Source organism: Centroberyx gerrardi, chromosome 15 (assembly GCF_048128805.1).
Source record: "Centroberyx gerrardi isolate f3 chromosome 15, fCenGer3.hap1.cur.20231027, whole genome shotgun sequence".
In the NCBI taxonomy this organism is placed as follows: Eukaryota; Metazoa; Chordata; class Actinopteri; order Beryciformes; family Berycidae; genus Centroberyx; species Centroberyx gerrardi.
The window spans coordinates 21,370,195-21,395,688 of NC_136011.1; the positions used below are offsets into that span (position 1 = coordinate 21,370,195).

Below are 25,494 nucleotides of genomic sequence, written 5' to 3' on the forward strand. Positions count from 1 at the left end.
CGGATACTTTTTGTGTGCATGTGTGTGTGTGCGCCTGCTTGTCAGTGTGTGCAAGGGTGTTTGTGTGTTGGTGTGTGTCTGACCTGTTGTTGATGCACCACCTAGTGAAGTCACTCTTCACCCTGTCGGGAATGTTCACCTTCACTGTCAGAATCTTCAGACTCTCCCCTCGGTTAATAGCCAGGGTCTGTACACATACACACACACATATTTCCCCTCGTTAATGAAATACAATGATAACCTGTATAGACAGCGCATACACACGCACAAGACCCCCTGCCCTCCCATACACTCACAAGCCCTCCGTTAACACACATGTAGACCGCATACATGTTCTGAAAAGCACCTGAGATATGCAAAACTCCAGATCCATACAGTGGATTATTCTGTTGTTGTGACCACTAAATATTAATTACTCAGTGTCTGCTAAAGTTAACCCGTCTGTAATGTATTATTGGCATTGGGAATGATAACAATTTGGGTTAACTTATCTTATTTGTGCAGTTTTACTTGCAGTCTGATTAGTTTGCGTCCACATTGTGAAAATTGTCACAGTGAAACAGGAATGGATTTTATTTTTCTCAAAATCAAAATATGTATTTATATGCCAGACAAGCATAAAAATACATATTTTGATTGTGACGCATATATACAGTGCAAAGATTGATATAGGTTTAGGGCTTCGACATGTTATACTTTCAGAAACAAATGCAATCTTTCATGTTCAGCATGTTTTGTTGTTTCTAATTGACAGCACCTTATAACTGTAAAGAAAAGGGTGACACATATTTATTAATATCACTGATCAAATAAAAATCATTATTCGACAAGCGGACACAGGTGTAAGCTTGGGTTACACAAACTTGCACACGTATATCTATTAAAACATCACACACACACACACACACACACACGCACGCACGGACACACACACACACAACCCCAAACCTCTACATACAAATACAAACACAAAATCTCAACTCTCCACACACACGCATAAAGAAGGGACTAGCCTAGGACTATGTCCTGTGGCCAGGCCTGTTGTGATGTGTGCTGGTCCCCCTCAGAGGAACTGTTACATGCTGTTAAGCAAACAGTAGTAAGTGTCTGACCTTTTCAGTGGGGAACCTTTAGCCCGCCACAGAACAGGGCCAAGAAACAAGACGTCAATCTGGAGCCCAAGCGGAAGAAGCAAGCTGACAAATGCCACCACTGCGCCACCATCACCACTGCTACCGCAAGGCCTACCCCCCCACCCCCACCCACACACGTCATGCCATAACCACTACCACTCAGCAGCACCCTCAGATGTGCTGCACGGCCCGCGTGCAACACACACATACACACACACACTAAAAAAAAAAAAAAACACATTAAACACAGCTAATGGCAGGGCAGGGGCAAGAATTAATGCACCGAGCTTGCCTGAATTATGATGAAAATTAGATTTCTCTTCTTTTGGCATGTTTCTGCCCCAGGCTGCCGCATTGACTGCGATGAGATTTCTCATACGATCTTCATCAAAGTACTGAAGTTTAACATGCTGTCAGAGGACGAAGCAAATTTCCTCTTTCTGGCCTCTCTGAACATCTGGGAAAGCCCATGAGTGAAGTTAAAGAAATAAAGGCAAAACAGCCTTGGTAAATCTGTGCTCTCAGGGGTCAAACTCCCACTGACAAAACAAAACAGTAACAAATCAATAACTACAAGTTATTTTTAAGTCACAGAGTGGCCCTATAACTAATTGGTTTTGTGCTGAATAAACATGAACACTGGTAAATGTTATTCCTTATTTCTTTCCATCATCATTTGTTTTCCAGAAAGAACCTAGTGAATATAACAGAATATAAGACAGGCTTTAACAGCCTAGGGTTCTGGATCTAAAGCCATAATATGGAAAAAGGATCCCTTGGAAAAAATACTTAGCAATCTAAAATGATTGCAAAAATATCAGGTTATTCTGAAATTAATAGCTGCTGGCAGAGGCGTTTGGCCTGTACGGTGACTCCACTATGGAAACCTTGCAGCCTTACTTGGAAGTTGTCATTGAAAACCCACACAAGAGCTGCTTCATTTGTGTCTCCCTGATGAATGACTGAGGAATGTTTCTGCACTTTATCCAGCAAAATGTCCACGTTTGAATGTTGGGGTGAATTGTGTATTTCAAACCTCAATACAGGGGTTACCTAGAAAAAAAAAAAGAAGAAACGGTTGAGAAACCCACGTTGAGCCTTTACAGAAAGTCAAAGACAAGAGACACTTTAATTAAGAGTCGCACCGCAAGCGACAATCTACGGTTGGTCCGGTCTGATCTTCTGTTCTGGTCACACAGAAAGACAATAGTGAAAGCTATAAAGAAAAAAAAAATGTCTATGCACAAGGAGTCTCAAGGCCATGAGACGGTGGGCAACATGTTGTTCTAGCAGTTTTGCAAGTAATTATTCCAAACCATAGTTTACCCATAATATTTTTAGTCCTTAAACACCATATTATACAGGTTATATGGGCAAGGTTTTTGACAATCCCCATCCCTCGTATCCATTTCTGTTGCCTTCATGATCCACAAACATTCTGAGGCAATGCAGATGGACACTTCTACAAAGATGCCAATCAATTATATTTTTTCACAAAACTTGCTTCTTAACTGCCCTGTAATTTAACCACAACCAAACCCTAACCAAATTTTCGTTCAACCGTTTTTGCCTGGTCACTAAACCCAAACTCTGATGCAGAGTTGCACCAAAATGCAAAACCGCCTGAAAAAACAGCCTGTGTATGGTGAAAAAGCCAGCTTATTGTGGCCCTAATCAACAGTCGTTCAGTCTGTGTCCCTTGCTCTGTTTTCCTCTGTCTGGCCACTGTCCTTACTGACAGTAAATAACCTAGAGTCTGTCTGTACGTCTCTCAGTTTCTGGCTGGGTTGGGTCAGTGGTGGGAGACAGAGGGTGATCTGAAAGGAAGGGAGATGTGAGACGGAGTGGGAGGTGTGTGTGTGTGTGTGTATGTGTGGGTTAGATGGGCCAGGAGTGACAGGTAGCCGAGTACTGGCCAAACCCTGACAAGACCAGACAGACTGTCTTTCCTCGATCCCTGCATCCCTCTACCAGCCCCCAAGGGAGGGCAGCCAGCCAGAGACCTTCCTCTCTCTATCTGTCTCTTTCTCTCTCTCGCCCTTTCTTTAGAGGAATACTGTCATCAACACATCTATCCACACGACGTATCAAGCATAAACACACAGACACAAAAGAGACACAAGCAAAGACACAGATTCATAGACACACAGCTACACACACACACGCACACGCACGCAGACGCTTGCTATACTTTGTTTGACCTGGCCAACAGAAACGGGACATTTCAAGGAGCTGTAAATGTACTAGTGCAAAAGTCGTTGTAAAAGTAACTATGATTCATTTATCTACATTTCAGACCAACTGATTGGCTCAACAAACAAGCAATAAAATACAGATGTGAAAATATACTGTATTATTTGTGGATAATTGTTTGAATTTCCTCATAGACGTGTGCATTTAAAAACCTTTTCAACTGCAAAATTCAAGGGCATTCAAGAATGTATTCTTTATGTATTCTTCACAGCGAATCAATTTCACACCTCCACTTCTCAGGAATTTAGAAAAACTCTCCATTGACAGATATATTATTTTTGACATTTTGAATTGTTTTCAACATTTTAAAATGCCTCGTCAGTGGTTTGGCTTGTCATTGAAAACCCACACAAGAGCTGCTTCATTTTTTTCTCCCTGATTAATGACTGAGGAATGTTTCTGCACTTTATCCAGCAAAATGTCCATGTTTGAATGTTGGGGTGAATTGTGTATTTCAAACCTCAATACAGGGGTTACCTACCAAAACAAACAAAAAAAGAAACAGTTGAGAAACCCACGTTGAGCCTTTACAGAAAGTCAAAGACAAGAGACACTTTCATTAAGAGTCTCACAGCAAGCGACAATCTACGGTTGGTCTGGTCTGATACCCAAAGTCACACAGAAAGACAATAGTGAAAGCTATAAAGAAAAAAAAATGTCTAGCAGGGTCATGAAACATTTTCTACACGTAATGTCAGCTGTTAATTACAATTATAAATAAATAATAAATAAAGAAATAAACATACACATTTACAGTCTATGATACATGCATACAAACAAACAAATAATTGGAGATGTTAACGTTTTTGCAAGCCATTTCAATGTATTTTAATAATCCTAACTTTTCACTAGCTCAAAGACCCTAGATTTCTAAGTGATTTAAATGATCAATTTCAAATGTAGAGTTACAGTATAAAGTAGTGCCTGTGTAATATGTTTTTGTCATCAGAAAATGGGGACATATTATTCATAGCCTTGTCTGTGAAAATGAGTGTTCGCAATAAAAATGAGAGGAGACATATTAAGATGTAAGATATATTGTAAGATCTATTTTACTGGTGTTTATCAACCAAAAACTGTCAGCTGCATGTCAGAAAATTCACTCTTGCCATATAGGCTCATAAAATAAAAGCTTAGGCTTAGCATTATTAGCACAGGAACGTGGAAAAAAAGCAATATTGAATGTATTATATTCTTCATAAACAATGAAGTTATAATTGGAAAAACATGAGGAATGTAAGCTACATTTAGTGAATGTTATTCTTTAGACAGTATGATTCCAGGTCAATATTGACTTTTTAAATATGAATGAGGATCGGTCACCACAAGGGATCATGGTCCAGTGTGATAGGCTGATCTTTACACAAACACACTGGCTGCTCACAGAGAACTTTCTATTGTTTCTCTCCCTTTCTCTCTCCAAAAACAAACACACGCGACATGGAGGCAGAGATACCCCGACGACCGTTCCGCAGGAATAATAAACTCGATCCGAAAGAAAAAGAAGAAAGAAGAAAAGCATTTCAAATTGCAATAATTTTGTCTTGGAAAAAAAAAAAAAAAGTTGTTTAAAATTTAACAAATACTTGCGTATTTGTTCATTATGTCAGCTGTAAATACCTAATATCATTGACAGAATAGAACAGAACAAACAGACAGAACAGATAAAAAAGATTTGATTAGAATGTAGCGTTAATGCTAGAATAGCTTTAATGTTATACAAATGTTGAAATATTTTTTATATGGGCTCGATTCTTGAAAAAGAAAAGAGGTCATTGTTGATATGATCTGAAAAACCCGGAAAGGGAGAATCCATCATTCTTTAAAAAAAAAAGTAAAAATGGATAAAAAGCTGTACCCATGTTACTGCAAAATGTTCCATGTAACTTACTGAATAATTGATTACTGATCAATGCATTATTCATTGCACCAGTGCACCACAATACGTAATATTGATTTGATCAAGTCCTTTGAAGACTCAGACCTCTACTCCAACAAAAACACAAACACACACACACCACAGAATCTGAGTGTGTTTGTGTGTGTAAGTGACAGCGCAAACACGCTTGTCTTTCCCCACCTGCCCATCAAAAGAAGTGTTTAATTGATGAAACAGTTCCATTTAGCCATGCTCCTCTCCAGGCTAGCCTCTGACTAGAGCGCTAAACTACCATTTGATCGTGCAAATCACATTAAAAACAGCCCTCTGTACATTCAAACAAATCCACCGTGGCATACTCCAACAGCATACTGGGTCCTAATAGCTATGAGGTAAAAACGTTCCCTTGTATGAAGGCCTCAAATCAAATCTGACGGAATCAAATCAGAGCGTGGCCTCTCAACTAGATATGTCAATCGGCTTATGCTTTAAGACATACTGAATGCCAAATTTATAGAAAATAAAACTATATAAAATGAATAAAGCCAGCTAAAATCTCCATCTGAGGTAGCCTAGTAAACTGCAGCCAATATATGTTTTTTTTTTGTGAATAAAATGATTTCAAGTTACATAATTGTATAAAGGCTTATATGGGAAGAATTATCACATTCCGCGACTCAATAGAAAATAACAGAAATTGTTTTTAAATGATTAGCCACAAGTGCGACTGACCACTGAATGTGTGTTTTATCCAATTCTTTAGTCTTACGTCTGGCTTCACATATTGTGTTAAACTAAATCTAGACTAATAATGTCTTAATTCATCAAGTTTGATCCCATAATTTCTAAACTATGACACCATTAACTATTCTAAAACTACCCAATTTTCTGAAAAATGTTGTTAACACTTTGCAACACGGGATGCCGTTTCACATCTACAGGTGAACTTGGTTGTTCACTGACCCGACTCTAACACCCTTCCATCCTTTGCCTTTAACAAACCACCAGAGCTGGGGCTTAATAAAACGTGCTAAAGCAAACAGGCAAGTGTGTGCTCACACACATGCCTCCTGTCAAAACACATCTCCCACCTGCTCCCCCTTCCCGCCAACTTGACGGCTAGAAAAGGTTCATTTTAGCCGGAATCCGACAGCTAGCAGGGTCACAGCAGCCTCTGGATTAACGCTCCGTGACAAAGGCGAGTCATCGAATTAACAGCCTCGCATACGCAGGAGAGGAGAGGGGGGTAAGGGGGGGTAGAGAGGGTGGAAGAGGCGCACAGTGGATTGGAGGGCTGAGGTTTAGTGAGAGAGAGAGGGAGAGAGAGACAGAGAGAGGGAGGGGGAGATCAGCGTGGAGGGATAGAGATAAGCGGCGAACGCACCTCCATGTCGCTCATCTGCCCTCACTGTTCATTCTCTCCCTCCCTCTCCCTCTCTCTCGCTCCCTCTTCCCAACCCTCCGTCCGTCTGTGGGCCCAGCAGCAGTAGCTGTCAAGGCAGGAGAGCGCCTGTCAATCAAAGCTTCCTAATCCAATGGCATGTCGGCAGGGGACATGTCACATATGTTAAGAGGAGAGAATGAGGGGACTTGTGTTGTGTGTGTATGCATGCATCTGTGTGTGTGTGTGTGTGTGTGTGTATGACTGTAGGGCAGAGTGGCATGGTTGCCAGAGAGTGTGGGGTGGCAGAGAGGCAGCCAGTGACAGAAGCTGTGGTGACACATGAGGCCCGGGACCAACTCTGAGTAACCCACCAGTCACTGGAGGGACAGAGGGGGAGCAGTGCAGGTCGCGCAGGAGAGAGGAGGGGTAAATAGGGGGGCACAGACAAGGCTAACCGTGACTGACATGGCTAGCATTCAGAAGTGGCACGCATGAAGCAGACAGAAATGACACAAACGCAAACAGATGGTGTGCACTTGTGTGTGTGTGTATGTGTGTGTGTGTGTGTGTGTGTGTGTGTGTGTGTGTGTGTGTGTGTGTGTGTGTGTGTTTGTGACAGAGAGAGAGAGTGGCTAGAGAATATTGAAAGAAATGTTAAGTTATTGCTTTTAGTTCTTACAACAAAGACTTGGATAGTGTGCAAGTATAGCAAACACTATGAAACACAGTCAAGTGACAGTTTTTGACCTGTAAAGTCTGTTCCACCAGTGTGTGCTGGCTCATCTTTTTCAGTGTGAAGTGGGGTGGCTTGTGAGTACGCTTCAAGTGGTAAGATTCATCTGTCTGTGAATGGCGGGACTGTGGCTGTTCCAAATTATGACAAGAGTCGTATTGAATAATCTATTTGAACTCTACAGAACAATCTCAGGCCCATTACAAAAGTAATTTCCAAGTGTAATAGCTTTGGATTTTTATATAATTAGTGTTTTGAAATTTCATTTTCTAATGACTGCGTAGGCAGCAATAGCCAGAAGGTTTGTGACTGGGATATCACCGGTTCCAATCCCCTGGACCGGCTGGGGGAATTGAATAAGAAGTGCTCTTGACTGCTTCAGTAACAGTGTTTGAAGTGCCCTTTAGGGCACTGAAACCCCAACTGCTCCAATACAGCTGCTAAGTCAGCCATCCACACAAAAGTGTGGCTGTATTGGGAAACTCCCATGTTGTTGGTATGTTTAACAGCCCCCATCATCCTGCAACCTATCCCGCAGGCCATTGCTCGAAATATGTGAAGTACTTTAGTGCTCAAGTTTACTTGGCTGGTAAAATAACAGTTAAGATAGATGGATGGATGGATAGATGGAGGGACAAACCGATGAGTATATTAATAGATCTGGCATGCTACCTGATGGGGCTGGATACGCTGGATGTTGGTGGTGAAGTCAAAGTAGATTTGGAACTTGTTGATGTCTTTAGTTTTGTTTTGTGGGCCCCCTGGTCTCCTGCGGCCCTGGTCTGGATTCTCTTGCTCCTTTTCCTTCAGGGCCGCTTTGGACACAGAGGACTGGATAGTCACAAAGCTGTTCTCACACCTGAGACAGAGAGAGAGAAAGACAGAAAAAAACAGAGACAAAAAGAGAGGGAGAGGGGAAAGACAGAGACACACAGAGAGAGAGAGAGAGAGGGGGGGGGGGGGGGGAGATCAGCATTGAGGGATAGAGAGAAGACAGGGAGACAGGCAGGGAGAGGCAAGAAATATGTTATCAATGCATCAAGCAAGGCAGGTAAAGCACACTTCTGGTCTTATCTGCACTATATGTGAGGTTACATTTTGTCCTGCACCTAATGGGTCAGTCAATGTGCCACCATTGTACTTGGCCAATTAAAGCCATTCTGATCCTGATACTAATAAAACTGAGACCCCAATTACACCTGTCATTAAAATGTGTCTTTAGTGATAGGACAGCAATCTGATCTCACTTATACAATTGCCACCTCTGGAGGTGGTTTGAGGCCTCTTTTGAGGCATTGTGGCCATAGTTTGGCCAAGTGTAGATGAAATGTTTCTCCAAGCAACATACTCGTCATAATCTCTATACTCTTCCCAAAACATTACGCCCCGTTTGAGTCAGCTAATAGACAGAAAGGATGGTTAAAAACTAGGCTTACATTCAGGAAGAAGAATTGGCATATTGCAAGGGAAAGCAAGGGGGCAAGCGGATTTCTATCTGGCTGCTGAACATGTAGCCTATTTTTGATAGAAATGCCAGGTGTAAATGCAGATAGAGACGAAATGTATATACTATTCAGTTATGTAGATGACCTCCACTGTGCAAATGTCCAATAAAAGATAGCATCATAGGAAAAAAAAGAAGAAAAAAAGTTGCATGTGGATGTGTTCTTACAATGTTCTCACGTAGGTTAGGGTCTCAGGGTCTTTGGCTATCATATCAGCCAAGATATGCTCCACACCTGTAGCCAACTCCTCCACTGACGACAGACCTGACACACACACCCAACCACAACCACACACTCTCTTAAAAACAGTATTCTCATGGACCTTTACTGCCCTCTCATGGCCCTCAAAAACTGTAAGAGCAGATATAATTTTGAACATGTGGTTTAAAATTTTGCAGTTTTAATGTATAATACAAGTGTGTGTCTGTACAGCTAATGTTTTAAATTGTTCGTATTCTGCCTATGATAAACTGCTAATATCAGTATTTTTCCCAAATGTGATCAATTAGCCTAAGTAATAAATTCAGTCTGACACAAGAAAAGGTCAACAGGTCCAGGTGGGTTCTTGTCAGGTCTAGGCATAAATATTTTACCTTATAAATCATTGCCAGGATTGATACTAAATCCATAGATCTACTCTGTGTGTGAGTATGTCTGTGTGTCTTACCCTCAGTACCAGGTTTAACCCATGCCCTTAAATCCAGGGTGTGTGGTGCGTCCATCAGTGCTAAGGCAGCTCCCTCCAGGCCCAGCGCTTTGGCCCTGCGTGCCTTAGTCAGCTTACTGCCCTTCTTATAGGGAGAATACTACAGAGAGAGGGAGACAGAGGCACTGGGCTGAAACCTGCAATTTTGGCCATTTAACTTTTTCACTCAAATGTATTGGCAACCTTGGTCATAATAATAACAATATAATGTATATATAACCCTTGAAACAGTGTAAGAAAATGGTTTGGACAGAAAAAATAAGAGCCAATAACATAAAATTAAGAAATGGCAGGCAAGAATTAAAGAAAAGGGTTACAGAAGGATAAAACCAAAAGCAATAATAATAAAATGTGTAAAATTATTTATATATATAAGCATGTATGTAGAAATGAATAGAAACGTCAGATTAGTCAGGGGGACTTGGCTGAGGATGTCAGGTATGTACAAGGAGTTAAAAAAATAATTTGAGCTGGTACAGGGAACCAGACCCAGCAGAGCCTTAAAAGTAATCAATAAAATCTTAATAAAACCAATGAATCCTTATATATCAAGTAGGTGAAATCCACTCAAATTCTGCTAGATAATTTCACAAATGGATTGTTATCAATCTGAAAATAAGGCCCTTAATTATTTGGTATGCCCTGGCTGTGGTATCAAATTGAGCACACACAGTGCAGAACTTGCATCTTTACTGTTTACATCCCTGTGTTTCAGTTACAGTTGTCGTTTCAAAGCGACTTTCATCATCCAATTACATAAGGGTGCATTAAGTGACAGGTGTGGAAATTGAGATTTTGCTCAGATTGGATCTTAAACACCAGATACTATGGCGGTAAGGCTCAGATTGTAATTGGCAATGTAAGAAGATACAGTGGGAGAGCAGGAAAAGGTAAGGCATACACAGATGCGTAACAGCTACTTTCAGTGTGGACGCACAGCAATGCAATGTCATAAAATCCTTAGAATGAGATCTCAAAAGATCACAGTAAAATGACGAGTGTAACTGTAGCCTGAAAATGTGAATCTGACCAAATGATCCAGTTCATCAGCAGATTGGCAGCTCCTCAGGTTTTGTTCCAGCTCCTCCGTCAGAATCCCGTCTTTTTTCAAAGTCTGGATCACAGACTGGGTCTTCTTGGCCAGAGAGCTGCAAACATGCAAACACACACATACACACGCACAATAACCGTGTACACATACACAAACAAAACGACAAACGGATTAGATACACAATTACAATACACACACACACACACACAAATAACATGCAAATAAACTGATACAAATACATCTAAAACAAATGCACACCATCAATACTGCTCCAGGATTCATAGACTGCTAGTACCATCTAGTGGCCAACCAGTAGACCTCACTGATGTGCTAGGTGTGCCTCTGAGTGTGTGGATGTAAGTGTGAAAGTGATTTTAAAAGCTTGGATTAAGTTTATTTTTTTCTGTTGTTTTAATGCAAGATTTTCCTTAGCGAACATCAAAAGTAAAAGAGTCTCACAAACACACACACACATACAGTCTGGCCTACCATATCTCCTCGTATACCAGCTGGACATCTCGGACGGCATCGGCGTCCATGTGGTTGATCATCTCTTTGCGGTAGCGCACCATGAAAGGCACCGTGTTTTCCTCACGCAGCAGCTGGACGATGTTCATACACAGCCATTGCTCCATGCATGTCAGGGTGGACAATAGCTGAGGGGAGAGACACACAAATGCGCAGACAGGTAAGTATGCAGTCAGACATCTCCATAATTATCATAATCAATTAGTGACTGCTCAACACACAAATAAACAGAGAAAATACTACCACACACATCGCAGAAAGTTATCACATATGAGTGAGCACAGGTTTACGTGGCATAGGTAACTTGCCACATACCCATACTCACACACGCCACTATACCTCTATCAGGTCCCAGTTCATGTTGAGTTCATTCCTCAGATCTTGTGCTTTTGACGATGGTAATGCAGTTGGTTTTCCCTGGGGGGCTCCACTGGTCTTCTGTTTCTTAAGACATGGCTCGTCAAACGTGTAGTCCTCCTCCTCCGCTTCCTCTTTCTTCACTCCCAGCCCTGACGCAGACGACCCCTCATCCGCCCATCTGTCCTCTGACACGATAAATGACACCCTCTACAAGAGAAAAAGAGAAAGAGAGAAAGCGAAAGCAAGAGAGAGAGAAGGAAAGAGGGATAAGTAATATTTGATGCCACTAATCTAACTAAATTATACAAACAAAACTACTGATATGGCAGTATAGACAATGGAATTATTGCCAACTGTACCTCACCTCCTCTTCAGCATACCTGCATGTGTGTGTGTGTGTGTGTATTAATGTATGTAGACACATTCCTATTTAAAAAAGGCTATCAGTCTCACCTCCTCCTTCATTCTGATACTCGGCTCACCCTTTCCTGCCCTCTGTCCCTCCAGGTGGTCAGTCAGTCTTTCTCCTTCGCCTTCTCCTGCCTCGTCATCCTTTTTGCCCTCATCCATCTTTTTCCTCTTTGTTCCAGCCATCCCAGATGCTCCGGGATCCTTAGGAGTTTTAGGGGCGCGAGGTTTCCGCTCTGCAACAGGTTTTCGCGGTGCCCTAGGCTTAGGTTCTTTGGGCACTTTGGGAGCTTTAGGTTCTTTGGGCACTTTGGGAGCTTTAGGCTCTTTCGGCACTTTTGGCACCTTAGGTTTAGCAGGTCTCTTGGCAACTGCTTTCTTCTCCCCAGCTGCAGCGGCTGTGCTGGTCTGGCTGGGGGCCTTGGACTTTGGGCCTGGTGGGCTCCATTCCTCACTATCCTCATCACTGCTCACAGTCTGGGAAAAGGACCTGATGGCAGAATAGAATAAAATAGAATTGAAATCAACATCAAACAATGTCAATATGTTGTTATTAGATAGAATAGATAGAATAGAATAGAATAGAACAGAGGTTGGCACGGTGGCATGTCGCCTCACAGCAAGAAGGTCCAAGGTTCAATCCCCAGCCCCGGCCCTTTCTGTGTGGAATTTGTATGTTCTCCCCATGTTCACTTGGGTTTCCTCCAGGTGCTCCAGTTTCTTCCCACATTACAAAGACATGCAAGTAAGGTGGACTGGACTCTAATTTGGCCATAGGTTTTGTCTTTCTGTCTCTATATCTGTGTTAGCCCTGTGATGTACTGGCGACCTGTTCAGGGTGACTCCCTTAGTCCCTGGCTTTCACCCAATGTATGCTGGGGACAGGCTCCAACCAGGCCAGTGACCCTGAATAGGAATTCATAGTATTCCCATGATGACACATGCATTTCCTACCAATATGGGGCCTTACAATATAGACAGTTCATTGGCTGTGGCTGTCATTTGATTATAATCACCTGTTAATTTATTACAATCACCTGTTATTTTCCTAGATGGCCGTGTGATGATGTAACAGCATACTAGGAATAAGGAGGTAAAGACAATGAATGACTGAAGGAATGTATAAATTACCAATAAATACTCACAGGTCTGTGTCCTCATCTACATGTTCTACTTCCTTGCAGACATTTACTGCTCGGGGTCTTCGAATCATCTGTTAGAAAATGATACATCAGTAAATGCCAGACCAGACCAGACCAATTATCCTTTGGCTAATCTGCGTTCACTTCCATTGACTGATGGAAGCGTAACCATAGCTACCAAACGTTAGCCAGCAGATAACCGCTAAACAGAAAGCAAGCAGGGCATCTTGTCTGTGCTAACTTTAGCAGCAAGAGAGAATAAACTGAAGCAGAATATGTTGAACTGAACTTGTGAACGTTTGCTATCGTTATTAACTTAGCTGTTATTTCAAATTTGGCGCTTCAAGTTAGCTGACTAGCTAGCGCTATGACGTGGCACATTCATTTTGGGACACTTTTCCCAAATGGCAGCGAGAGGGGCGACCTTAGGAGTAGTTGTACCTTGTGTCGCGCTGAAAATCTTCAATTTGTTTATGGGTATGCCGTTGTGAATCGTAGTGAAGCAAGCTAGCCCCGGTATCATCACGAAACCTCATCTGACCGTGCTTCCTGCAACACTTTGGGTTCGACCAATCGCAGCAGTCCAACAGTCTTAAAGGGCCAGAGCAAACACACACACACACACACACACACACACACACACACACACACACACACACGCACACACACACGCACACACATTCACACACATTCACACGCACGCACGCCAAACAGTTGTCCAAGGATGTAAATAAGTAAATAGCTAAACAGGCCTTCTCAGCAGCTGTTGTTTGAAGCTTGCCTCATCTTATTTCCATTGCTACAACCTTATCCAAAAGAGGTCTTTTAATCTCTTTTGTACTGTACAATTTTTCTCTTGTGCTTCTCATACTGCACACATTCTTAGCCCTGGGATATCATTAAAAATAACATCTGTCACTAAGCCAAGACATTAGTTGCCATTATTTTTCCTCATACCTTTTTATACCCAGGATTGTTAAACTTTTTCAGACCCGGAACCAAAGGTGAGATTCGGTCTTTTCCAGGAAACAAAATATCAACAAAATATAAAGTAACCTCTCTGGGGGACCCACGAGAAGTGGACCAGGGATTCATTTTTGTTTCAGACTAATAATTCAAGAAACTTTACAAGTCATTGGACAGCATATGCATCCTCTCCTACTGTATTTGCTTTCCTTGGTTATTATTACTCAAATTATACAGTAGAAGTGGAGGGGCTACCACAAACTGTGTAGAGTATTGCTCTGACCAGTCTTATCCTCTCGTGTGTCTGTGTTTTTCTGAGGGAAACATAGAGGGAGGAGTATGTCAGTGGCTCAAGGAGCTAAGATGCACACCATGTAGGACATTATGGATTCAAATTTGGATGTAAATATGGTTTACAGATCTAAATATTACTCACCCCCCACTCCCCAATCACTCATCATGTCACTAGTGGTACTTGAAAGGTGGAAAAAAGGTGGAAATTAAGTTTAATTACAGTCCCGCAAGATCTTAAGCCTTTTCATATTAAGGACCTTCAGTATCTAAGGGACATACAGTATATTTGTTTGGAAACACTGTGTATGGTAACTTCCCTCTGTGCGGGAAGTTAAAAAGGGGATGCATCCCCCATGTAGTCTAAATTATTTAAGATATTTACTTGCTAATGATAGATTTTAGTGGATTTTAGTGAGGGAAACAATAGAAAGTGTGAGTGAAAATAATAATTGCCACCATCCCTCCAACTAAGAGTAGCCGAAAAGTGAAAATCAATATCATGAACTCGATCACAGGCTATTACTGTAAGAGCTGTGTATCCTTGTATGTTGGATACTAATGCTGGTCAAACCACAAGTCAAATGGCTAATAATCCTAAAACTAGCCCTAATAGATCCCCAAGTTGAACAAAGATTTCATCAATGAATTCTCACATTCTCACACTCTTTCCCACATCAAGCCTAAATATGTAATACTATGTAATACTTGGGGATTTCAGCATCCATGTCTGCTGTCCATCTCAAGCATTTGCCACTGAATTTCTGCAGCCCCTTGAGTCCTTCAGCCTTGTTCAATCTGGAAATGCTCTTGCTTTGGCTTTTACCTACGAATTATTGAGACTAAAGATATCTGACAACCAGGCAACTGGTTTTGACATACTACTCTCTCATTCCACTCCCAACCTTTTCCCCCTGTCTGCTCTCACTTCCCTAACTCAGCTGCTGCTTCTGAATTCTCACAGACTTTCATAGTATCTCCAAGCATCCGCATTATGGAACCATCTCCACTGCAAATGAGCATGCAGGAACATAAATAAAAACAAATCCAAACCAAAATCCCTGCCTTGGCTCAATGACCACACCCAAACCTTAAGAAGTGAGTTCAGAAAAGCAAAAATTGAAGGCCAATAATTACATCTTAAAAACCAAGTCTTTCATGAAATTATGAAAGAGCTAATGTTAGATAATTAGGTAAGGAAGGTTAAGGAAGACAAGAATTTTTTATGCACAAACAAATGAACTCATTTTTGGTTGCTCTGCTTAGGCTTGGTTTATTTAGTCTGATTATTCTGCATGGAAAACATCTGACCAGATATTTGTGTGGCCACAAAATATAATTGTAATAATAATATTATATTGTTGTAATAATATTATTGTTGTAGAGATTTGTCATGTCCTTTGGCTCTGCAGAAAGCCTTTCAAGTGCATCAACAGCATTCCTTCTCTGAAAGGGCAGCCTTAAGCTCAGTCTGGAGTTTGCTTTTCTTTTCTTCTAGTTCTTTATGTTTGGACATGAAGGCATTGGCCCTGAGCTTGTATTTGATGCAGGACTGTTCCTGATCCTGAGAGGCCACCATCTCAGATGGGGCATTCTTACACCTTGGTTTAGCTTGCCAATCCAGTTCTTCCTTGGTCAGTACACTTTGGTAATCCACGGCCAGGGCCTGTTTATCTGTGACTGCTGAATTTAGGCTCTCTTTTAGCTGGGAGATCTGTTGCTCTAGTTCCCTGAACTTAGCCTGATGGTCACTCAGCAACATCTGTATAAGCTGGCCATGCTGAAACGTTGTTGTGCATGTAGACTCAGTTTCATTGTGAAGCCTAATATTTTTTTCTTGCTCCACAGACACTTGAGCGGCCAGCCTGTTACATTTCACCTGCAAGTCTGACAGGAAATCAGGGCACTCCAACAATTCTTTGTTTTTTGTGATGAGCTCTCTCATCTCGTTCTTCTCATGCTGGAGGCCAGCTAGCACCGCCTGGTAGTCGACTTGTAGGCACTTCAGGTTTTCTTGTAGGGTAACATGTAAAGTTTGATTGCTGGTAAGCAGATGCTGGTGCTCAGAGACCACTGCTTTGTGTTCTGAGATGAGCTTCTGGTGCTCTCTGATGTTGTCCATGACATTTGCCTGGCCATCTGCAACCAGCTGTCTCTCTGCCTGGAGGGAGGAGTTAACATCTTCATAGGCTTTTTGGCTGCTCTGTAAGGCCATGGTCTGTTCACGGAGCTTTTCTTCCAACGACTTACACTCAATAGTGAGTATCTCTGCCTGGCTCCTTTCTTTGGCAACAGCCTCTCGAAGATCATTCCAGAAGTTTGTAATGTATTTTACCTCTCCAGTTAGCTTCACAAGTGCATCTTCAGCATTCTTCTTGTCTGAAAGGGCAACTGCAAGATCCCTCTGAAGCTTTTTGTTCTTTTGCTCTTGTTCCTTGAACATTGACATCAAGTGATTACCCCACCTCTTGTACTTAAAGCCAGACGACTGTTCCTGTTTCCAAGAAGCTATCATCTCTAATGAGGCACTGCTGCATTTTTGCTTTGCTTGGTGACCCAGTTCAGCCTGGTGCTGTGACAATACGCTCTGGTGATCAACTGCCAGGGCGTGTTTATCTGTGGTAACTGCGTTCTGTTCCTCTAGTTCTCTGAATTTAGCCTGACCTTCACACTGCAGCCTCTGAATGGCCTGGTCATGCTCAATGTGGGACTTTGTTAGTACAGCACAAGCAGCCTCAATTTCATCCTGGAGCCTAATGTTTCTTTCGTGCTCGTCAAACAGTTCATTGGCCAGCTCATCTGCCCTTAGGTTTACAGATTCAAGAAGAGCAGTCTTTCTTTCATCACTGTCCAGTAGAGACTCTATTTTGGTGCTGAGGGTCTTGTTCACTGAGATCTCTCTCTGCAGTCTCACGGTCAGCTGGTGGTTTAGCGCTTGTAGCTCATTGATTTTTCCTTGGCTCTCGGCAGGTAGCTGGAGATCCTCTGTTGTAGTCCTGTGCTGTGATGGGGCAGCTGCCAGCTTAGCGTCCAAACTGTTGTCCCTTCCTTGCTCATCTTTCAGGTCAGAAATTATTTTGTTGGACATGAGCTGAAAGGTCGTGCTTATACATTGCTGCTCCTCCAACACATTCTGCTGAGCAATTTTAGCTGCAGTCTTCTTCTTTAGGCCTGAGTTCATGCTAGCGAGCTCTGAATGGTCAGTGCCAAGCTCATTGCCGTGGATAGTAGGATGCATAGCCACCTGGAGCACAGGTCAAGATTTCATTTAAGTCAAAAGGGTGATCGAACAATGTGACCTATATGCAGCTTTTTATTCATTAATTTTAAGTATATTGGTGGCGATCTTACCTGGTTGTTGAAGGATGGCTTCTCACTGTGAGAATCCTCTGACCATCTATCGCTGTAGATATGAGAGACAGCCTGCTCATCAACAACCTGGTCACCAATATCATTGCAGCTAGGAAGAGCTGGAGGCTGACAGAAAGAAGGCTCTTTGATCTTCTCAGCAATTACAGAACAAGCCTCTCCCTCTGCCTCATCCTCATCCTGAGGATAATGAATGAGAAATATGAAATATTAGCAGAAATTCTGTTCTGCTGTAGCATGGCTTCTCAGCACTGGAGAGCTGATGATTTGTCATTCTGTGACAATGAAGGGTCTCTTTGAGTAAGGCAGATCTCTTCCTCATTTACCCTCTGGCTGTGGTTGGCCTGATCTCTTGAAGCATCATGACGAGGAGATGTTAACTGCTTCTCAGGAGCAGGGACAACAGTCTGGTCATCTGTCTTATTAGAGGGAACCACAATAATGGCTGCCACTGGAGACAAGGGGTTACTAGGAGTAGGCCGACCTGGCGACTTGCTCGCCTTAGACTGGAGTGCTCCTGGAATGAAGAGACAATGCTGGATGATGTACACTTTCCCATTTATACTTCCTCAGTTGTGAAAATGTTTGATAATGAAGTATAAAAGCGGGCCATTGTTTTGCGGCTCAGTGATTGTGACTGGCTGAGATAATAGGAAGTTTTTGCATGGCCTTACCCCCTTGTTCCTGTGTGACTTCCAACATCCATTCAATATCAGAGTCGACTTCAGAGAGATAAAAAGGCCTGAATTAGCAGACTGACTCTGTATGCAGCTTTGTGTTAATCAAGTACAAACTGAATTGAAGAGAATGTGAATTATCTGTGAATGTTTACCTTCATCAGATACTATATCTGGAATGCCGTGGAAGGTGTCATCAGAGTCTTCATCTGAATGCTATATGGTAAGAGAACGAACAGGTCTATTAAGTAACACTGCACAATAAACTATAAAAATGTGCATGCATTGCAGAAAAACAATCTCTTGCCTTTTTCTTCTTGTTCTTATACTTCTCTTTCTTTTTCTTTTGCTTCTGCTCTTTTTTCTGCTCACCCTGTGACAAAATTGCAAGTAAATCAAAATGTTGATTGAGGATTCTTACATCTATTCTATACACATCAATAGTCTCTTGCACAAATGGGGAGTCAGAAATGAACAAAAGACAAAAAAAAAAACACCTGCTCATCCATCTTCCTGGCAAGGACGAGGCCTTCAGCTTTCAGTTCTCTGATGAGTTCATTTTTGATGGCCACACGTTATAATAGTGTTGCTATGTTGTCATCTGCAGTCTCGTCCTGTGCAGAGGAAAGACTAGAATAGTGAAATTCAGATCACCTAAAAATTGAACACTTGAAAAACAGAGGAAGCCTTGATTCAGGTTAATTCTCACCTTAGGGTCTCCATCTGTCAATTTCTTACTTCTGTTTCTTGTTGACAGCATCATTTTGCTTTAGCACCGTTTTGCTGTAGTATGTTGTATGTTATTGTGCTCTAACTGCATCTTCAAGAATAGGTTACAGCTAAAAGAATTTAATTAGCAGGCTATATCAGGCACTTATTGTCTTGTCATCTATGTAGACCTATGTAGACTAATCTTGACCCATCAAATAACAACACCACCACTACAAACAGCAGTTCACTTCAACATCAAAAACTAGTACTTATGTAGTACTACTTACATACTACTGCTACTGCTAAGAATAACAGTAAATCTGTATTTGATGTCTAGGTGTGTTAAAACAGCCAATCTACCATCTTCTTGTTGCCGATATCTTCAGCAATGATCAGTAGAAAAGTTTGACATCTTGTACAAGTCACCTTCCAAATTACATAATAATAAAACGGTTCCATTTATGTCACTTAGGATGATAATTCTGTGCAAAAGCTCTGAAATCTGAATTGGATCATGACATATCCTGACTTTTTGATAGGGAAAAAGGGAGAGGAAAGGGAAAAAGTTTTATTTACAAAATAATATAATCACCACAAAAATTTGCCGACTAGAATGTTTTTTAATAAAGGACTATGCAAGAAATCATGTCAGAACAAATACATTCTTATCATGGATATAAAGCCTCATGTTTTTCAAAATTGATCATTTTGTAATAACTCCTCCCAGATTTTTAGTGTTATTGATATGGCTGTGTGCGTGTGTGTGTGCGTGTGTGTGCGTGTGTGCAGGTGTGTGTGTGTGTGTGTGTGTGTGTGTGTGTGTGTGTGTGTGTATGGGTGTGTGTGTGCGTGTGTGTGTGTGCATGTGCGAACATTACGGAACTCCCCTCTGGCAGAAGGTACAGGTCACTAGGAGGCATGACAGAACACCTTAACCGGAGCTTCTTCCCCAAAGCCATACAATTGATGAATACACAAAAGTTGGTCTAATTGTATGATATGTGGAGTTGTGTATTATATGTTTTTTCTTGTTGCACTTAGGTCCTTATGGTTGCGCTGGTGTTGTATGTGGTGTATTGTTACAGCTATTCCATCTGTACTGTGATTAATTCTACCAGCCTAGCCGTGTGGTAATAAAAGAAACTTGAAAAAAAAAATAAAAGAAACTTGAACAGCAAAGTTTCAACTGAGTTAAATGGCCTTTCATAACAGGGCGTTCACTGGACATCATTTTCTTATACAATAGGCTTACAAACTTTACAGTGTGTGCCAGGCCCACATTTTACAGTCGATGGAAATATGGAATTATAATTCAGCGCATGTTAATTATTGCTACAGTTTGAGTTTATTTTTTTTTTCTTTCTTCTTTTTTTCTGGATGCCCCTGGGGGGGGGCAGCTCCTGTTCATTTCCTGTCAATCAACCTAGGTGACTTTCAATAATAATAATAATGAAAAACAAAGCTGTAAATGTTAGTCATTTTTAACTCTTTTAATCAACAAAATACTTCAACATTCAATAGTCCGTAAGTACTAGGTGTAGCCTAGCATAGGGCCAACATGCTCTTTATGCTATCAACAAAGTTAACATCACTTATGGGGTTTTATGTCTTGTTAACTTTAAACATATCACCATCTGGTCAAAGTATTACTATCCTACACTAGATCTATTTATACTTTCTTGAATTAGAGAAAAAAGGCTGCAGTTTAACGAAACAATAATCAGTGAAAGTGCTTTTTGCAGCGAAATTATTATTTATTTTTCAAAGTTATGCTTTCATTTTCTATCAGCTAACATTTAATTTCATTCAACAATATATATAGATATCTAAAGGAGTAAACACAATATAAACCCTGTTTGATGACTGCTGAGTAAGTGTAAAGTCTGCCTCTGGTAACTGATGATGCCAACCAATCAGAAATTCAGTTGGAGAAAAAAAAAAAAAAAACAGAATGCTGTTATGAATGTGGGCTTCCCCGCCTGTTCCTCTCAGTTCCTTCTCCCTCTCTCTTAAACCTCACAGACTCTCGGCTAGTCACAGATTTTGATACAGCCAGGTACCTGAACAAAGGTAATGTGTGTGTGTGTGTGTGTGTGTGTGTTGTGTAAGTATCTTTAGATTCCATGTGTGTACATGTCTTAGGATGTTAATCATTTATGTTGGTGTGTATGTGTGTGTGTGTGTGTGTGTGTGTGTGTTTCTAGGTGTGAGTGAAGATGTCAGACCCCCAGACCCAAACTGAGCCTCTTCTCAGAGCTCCCAGCCAGCAGACGGCCATTAATGTCGGAGCACAAGCAGTGGGGTAAGGAGTTTTTGTGTGTGTGTGTGTGTGTGTGTGTGTGTGTGAGTGTGTGAGAGAGATAGTTCTGTGGTTTTTCCAGCACTATAAATGTAACCTTCACTGTCCCCTTTCTGAGGTTTAACTGAGCTGTTTTTTTGGGTCACAATATTCACAAAGATTTTTTCATCTCAGAATCAATTTTATGCCTGAATCTAGTCTTCTTACTGACCAAAAAGCCTATAGATATGTTCATAGCATTTTGTATTATGAACTTTGTTTTGCTTTCATTAGAGTGAACATCATTTCAAAAGGGAAAGATCCATGTTGGAATATTCAAAACAGATATCGAAGTCTGTGATCCAGAATTTAGCATCAGCCTTTTACAGCATTTCCATGTTGCTCAGTCAATATTATATTAATGTAATATTAATATCCAGTGAAGTTGGGAGGACTCTTCATTTTAACTGATGGGAGTATCAAAAGGTGAACTTGTTGTGATCAAACGGGGAAAAGGAGGAAATTGTGCTTGTGATAGCCACATGTGAAAAACTCAGAGAAAACTCTATAGGTGTCTGCTTTCAACTGTTGATTTCATCACTTATTTTGGTTGTGACGAACATACTGTGGCTGAGGTTCCGCTTCCAGAGTTTCACTTTATTGAACAGACAAGTATCAGCTTCTCTAACTTTCCTCATACATACTCCACACTCTCCACCCCTCCCTTACCTTCTCCTCTGTCTCTCCCTCCTTCCCTCTTCATCCCCTCTCCTTCTCTCACCTCGGGATTTAGTCACCTTGGCCAATAAGTGCCAGATACCACATTTGTTTATCTAGCATTCACAGCCAGTTGTCTTTCTGATGATCATGTCATTCCACGTTAAATCTAAAGACTTGTATTTCTCTTGCCCTTCCTTCATGTCTCTCTTTCTCTTTCACTCTCTTTTGCTCTCTCCTTCCTCATTCCATTTCGACATTTAAATATCTTCCTCTTCTCTCCTTCTCCACCTCTCTCTTTCTCTTTCCCTTTCCGCCCCTTCTCCCGCCTTCTGCCTCTCTCTTTCTGGTTCCCAGTGGCAGTTCGACCCGGGCCTATAAGGTAGCAGGCTTCACCCTGTTGGCCTGTCTGCTGATTGCGGGCCAGGCTGTGACGGCCTACTTCGTCCTCAGCCAGAGGAACGACATCCGATCTCTGAAGGACCAGAACAACAACATGAAGGATGAGCTGAAGTCAGGAAGTTCAGGTGAGGAGGCAAATTTCACATTTACACTTTAGGCATTTAGCAGGCTGTCCTATTGCAAGCAGCTTGCCGTAATTGCAACAGTAGGATAAGCATAATTTTTCAGCAACATTGCAAGCTGGCAAAAAACAGAATGAAAGGATGAAGCGAGGGATAAAATGACAGTCACCAAAGAAAGTGGACACTGTTGTAAAAAAAAAAAAGTAAAAGTAACGTAAAAAAAATCCTTTGTCACCTGCAATATTTTTGTATCATAAACAAAGTAGGCTAATGATAAATCAGTGCTGGGGACCAAAATGAAAGCAAAGCGATTGTTTTCATATTTCTTCATTTTTTTCACCCAAAGCTAAAAAGGATGTACTTTTGATAGGTTAGACAATTGAAATAAATTTGTCTCTTATTGTGAATTGATGGGACTTTCTCAAAGGAGGATGGAAAAACGAGGAAATGTACCTGTGAATTTCACCTTGGTTTAAGATAAATGGAACCGTCGTCAGTGTGCTAAACAAACCTTGTATCTCCAAAAGATGGACAGAATAGCAGGTCCAGTTATGGGAGCTGTATGTCCAATACAACCTGTGGCTATAGAATCAGACTGACCTAGACTGAACCTAAGTCTCTCCCTCTTTCTACGTTATTCTCTCTCCGTCTGTCTCTTTTTTGAGACTTTCTCTTCTTAACTCTCCCTTTCTCAATCCATCTCTGTTTTCCTCTGTCACTCATTTTGTCTCTGTTTCTCTCTCTAGCTGCTATGCCCATGAAGATGCATATGCCCATGAACATCATGCCCAAACTGATGGATGACTCCATTGACGAGGTAAAGTTAACCGGACCATCACCAGCATTTTTTAAACCATGTATCCATGACCCGTAGGGTCCCCAGAAAAAACTAATAATCTGGGTGGACAGTATATGCCCATGATTGATACTCCAAAAAATCCTGCCTTAAAACACTGAGCTTTGAATTTTACCTTATTTTTCTGTAACCCAGTTCATGTTGTGGTCTTCATCTTATTCTGAGTTCTCTGTTCTGTCTCTATTTGTATTTCAGGAGGCGTCCACCGAGGCCCCTGGAAAAACAGCAGGTATGTATGTATATATATACCTGTATGTATCTTGAGAGCTACCTAGTGAACACATTAGAGAAAGAAGGATTACATTTAAATCCTCCTCTTGTCCTCCCATGTTCCCTCCAAAGTTCAAAAAGGTAACTCTCCTCTCCTCTCCTCTCCTCTCCTCTCCTCTCCTCTCCTCTCCTCTCCTCTCCTCTCCTCTCCTCTCAGACCAGGCCACCCAGTGCCAGCTGGAGGCTGCTGGTCTGAAGCCTGTGAAGGTGCCAACTTTCCGCCCGGTCTGTGACGAGCAGGGCCGCTACCGGCCCCAGCAGTGCTGGAAAAGAACCTGCTGGTGTGTGAACACAGCCAGCGGGAAGGAGATCCCCGGATCTCTGCGCTTGGGACCAGCTCAGTGCGGTGCAGCTGCCTTTAACACCGTCTCCACTGGTGAGGAAAACATCACTGGCCAGAAACCTTTAAAAGTCAGGCTGAAACAAGATTTTGATCACCATTAGTCCTGTGTAGATCAGGGACCGATTTTAATGTTCTTATATTATGACTTATTTAAAATTCATAGGCATTTTACGATTTTTAACAATTTGTATTTATGTTTTTTTTTTTTACAGGTTTTTCCTACAGTATTTAATTGTTGAATCAAGTAGTAATCTTGACTAACAAAATTGACTGGTTTCAGGACTTAAAATGAGACCCAACCCAACTTGTTGCTGGAAATCATTAGCAATATGTTACAATGAGCTACAAGAGTAGCAGTATATTTAAATTAGCCTGGATCTGAAGCTGAGAGAATACATTTATACAATAATGAACAATACATTTGTTTGGGTCCAGCCTGAAAAGGTTAAAGAACCCCTGGTTTAACAGTCAAACTTGTGTCTCTGTGTCTGTAGGAGGTCTGAGCAGAGTGATGGCTCTGCCTGATATGATGCAGCTCCGTGGTGAGTACACTCAGAGCTCTTTTCAATTTGGTTGTTTGTGTGCATTTATACCTGAATATCTATGATTGTGTGCCTTTCAATTAATTCTATTCAGAAAGTGCATCATCCATCATCTATGTGTTTTCTGTTTCTTAGATGAGTGATTCAAGCTGAAAGAATCTCGTCCAAGAGACCAGTGATGCTTCAACTTCCATTCATGGCAATATACCGCTTTGTCAACTTATAATCAGCATCAGCATATTTAGGTTCTACTTTCTCAAACAATGCTATATTTTTTTATTACAACCGATACTCATTGTATTCATATATCTTCTACCTATAACTTTATGAAGTCATTGTAACTTTCCTCCTCAGGACCCCATGTGATGTTATCCAGCTTCATTGTAGGCATAACCCTGTGAATTATATACCAGCATCTTTCAGACACCTAATTATGTATTAAGGCTAGAAAAAGGATTTAAAAATATTTGCTTTGTTCATTGTTTTGCATATTATGATATTTGATTATTATATGCCAATTGTGTCCCAAGTTGGGCAGTTTGAGTGGGGTGAGGGCAAATGGTAATTATATCTTTGTTAGCAATAGATTTTAGGCAAAATGTAGATGAAAACAAGATCTGTCCACTACCCATCTTGTTAATTTTCAACACATTATTCATTCACTGATGAAGAGGATGGTCACCTGGGTCAGGGCAAGTTTAGCAAAGGTAATGTAGGATGAGATTCTGTTATAGAAAGCATTGATACAATCTGACACAATCTGACATAGTAAGTGGGAAACATAGCATAGACCACATGAAGACACAAACACTTGCAAACTGTATTTGCCCATTTTATTTTAACATCAAATAAATCTGTTAAGGACAAG

At 41.3% G+C, this 25,494-nt stretch overlaps 2 protein-coding genes across 2 annotated transcripts in view; one reads left to right on the forward strand and one right to left on the reverse strand.

Annotated features, from left to right (window-relative positions):
• The window catches only part of srbd1 (S1 RNA binding domain 1), a 63,913-nt gene extending 50,288 nt beyond the window's left edge, over window positions 1–13,625 (reverse strand). Inside the window, exons 1-10 of the mRNA XM_071916916.2 lie at window positions 13,524–13,625; window positions 13,086–13,153; window positions 11,986–12,430; window positions 11,512–11,739; window positions 11,134–11,300; window positions 10,624–10,741; window positions 9,555–9,693; window positions 9,055–9,151; window positions 8,055–8,241; window positions 84–187 (exon numbers count right to left, since the gene is read on the reverse strand). Of these exons, the coding sequence (XP_071773017.1) occupies window positions 84–187; window positions 8,055–8,241; window positions 9,055–9,151; window positions 9,555–9,693; window positions 10,624–10,741; window positions 11,134–11,300; window positions 11,512–11,739; window positions 11,986–12,430; window positions 13,086–13,153 (1,553 nt within the window). The 5' untranslated portion in view covers window positions 13,524–13,625. The remainder of the gene's footprint in view (window positions 1–83; window positions 188–8,054; window positions 8,242–9,054; window positions 9,152–9,554; window positions 9,694–10,623; window positions 10,742–11,133; window positions 11,301–11,511; window positions 11,740–11,985; window positions 12,431–13,085; window positions 13,154–13,523) is intronic.
• Window positions 13,626–21,045: 7,420 nt separating this feature from the next.
• cd74b (CD74 molecule, major histocompatibility complex, class II invariant chain b) lies at window positions 21,046–25,493 on the forward strand. The gene is made up of 8 exons (XM_078288579.1): window positions 21,046–21,166; window positions 21,301–21,398; window positions 22,449–22,618; window positions 23,362–23,432; window positions 23,667–23,700; window positions 23,899–24,117; window positions 24,579–24,626; window positions 24,762–25,493. Exons 2-8 carry the CDS (start codon window positions 21,313–21,315, stop codon window positions 24,767–24,769), a joined length of 636 nt encoding a protein of 211 aa, XP_078144705.1. The 5' UTR covers window positions 21,046–21,166; window positions 21,301–21,312; the 3' UTR covers window positions 24,770–25,493.
• The last annotated feature ends 1 nt before the right edge of the window (window position 25,494 follows it).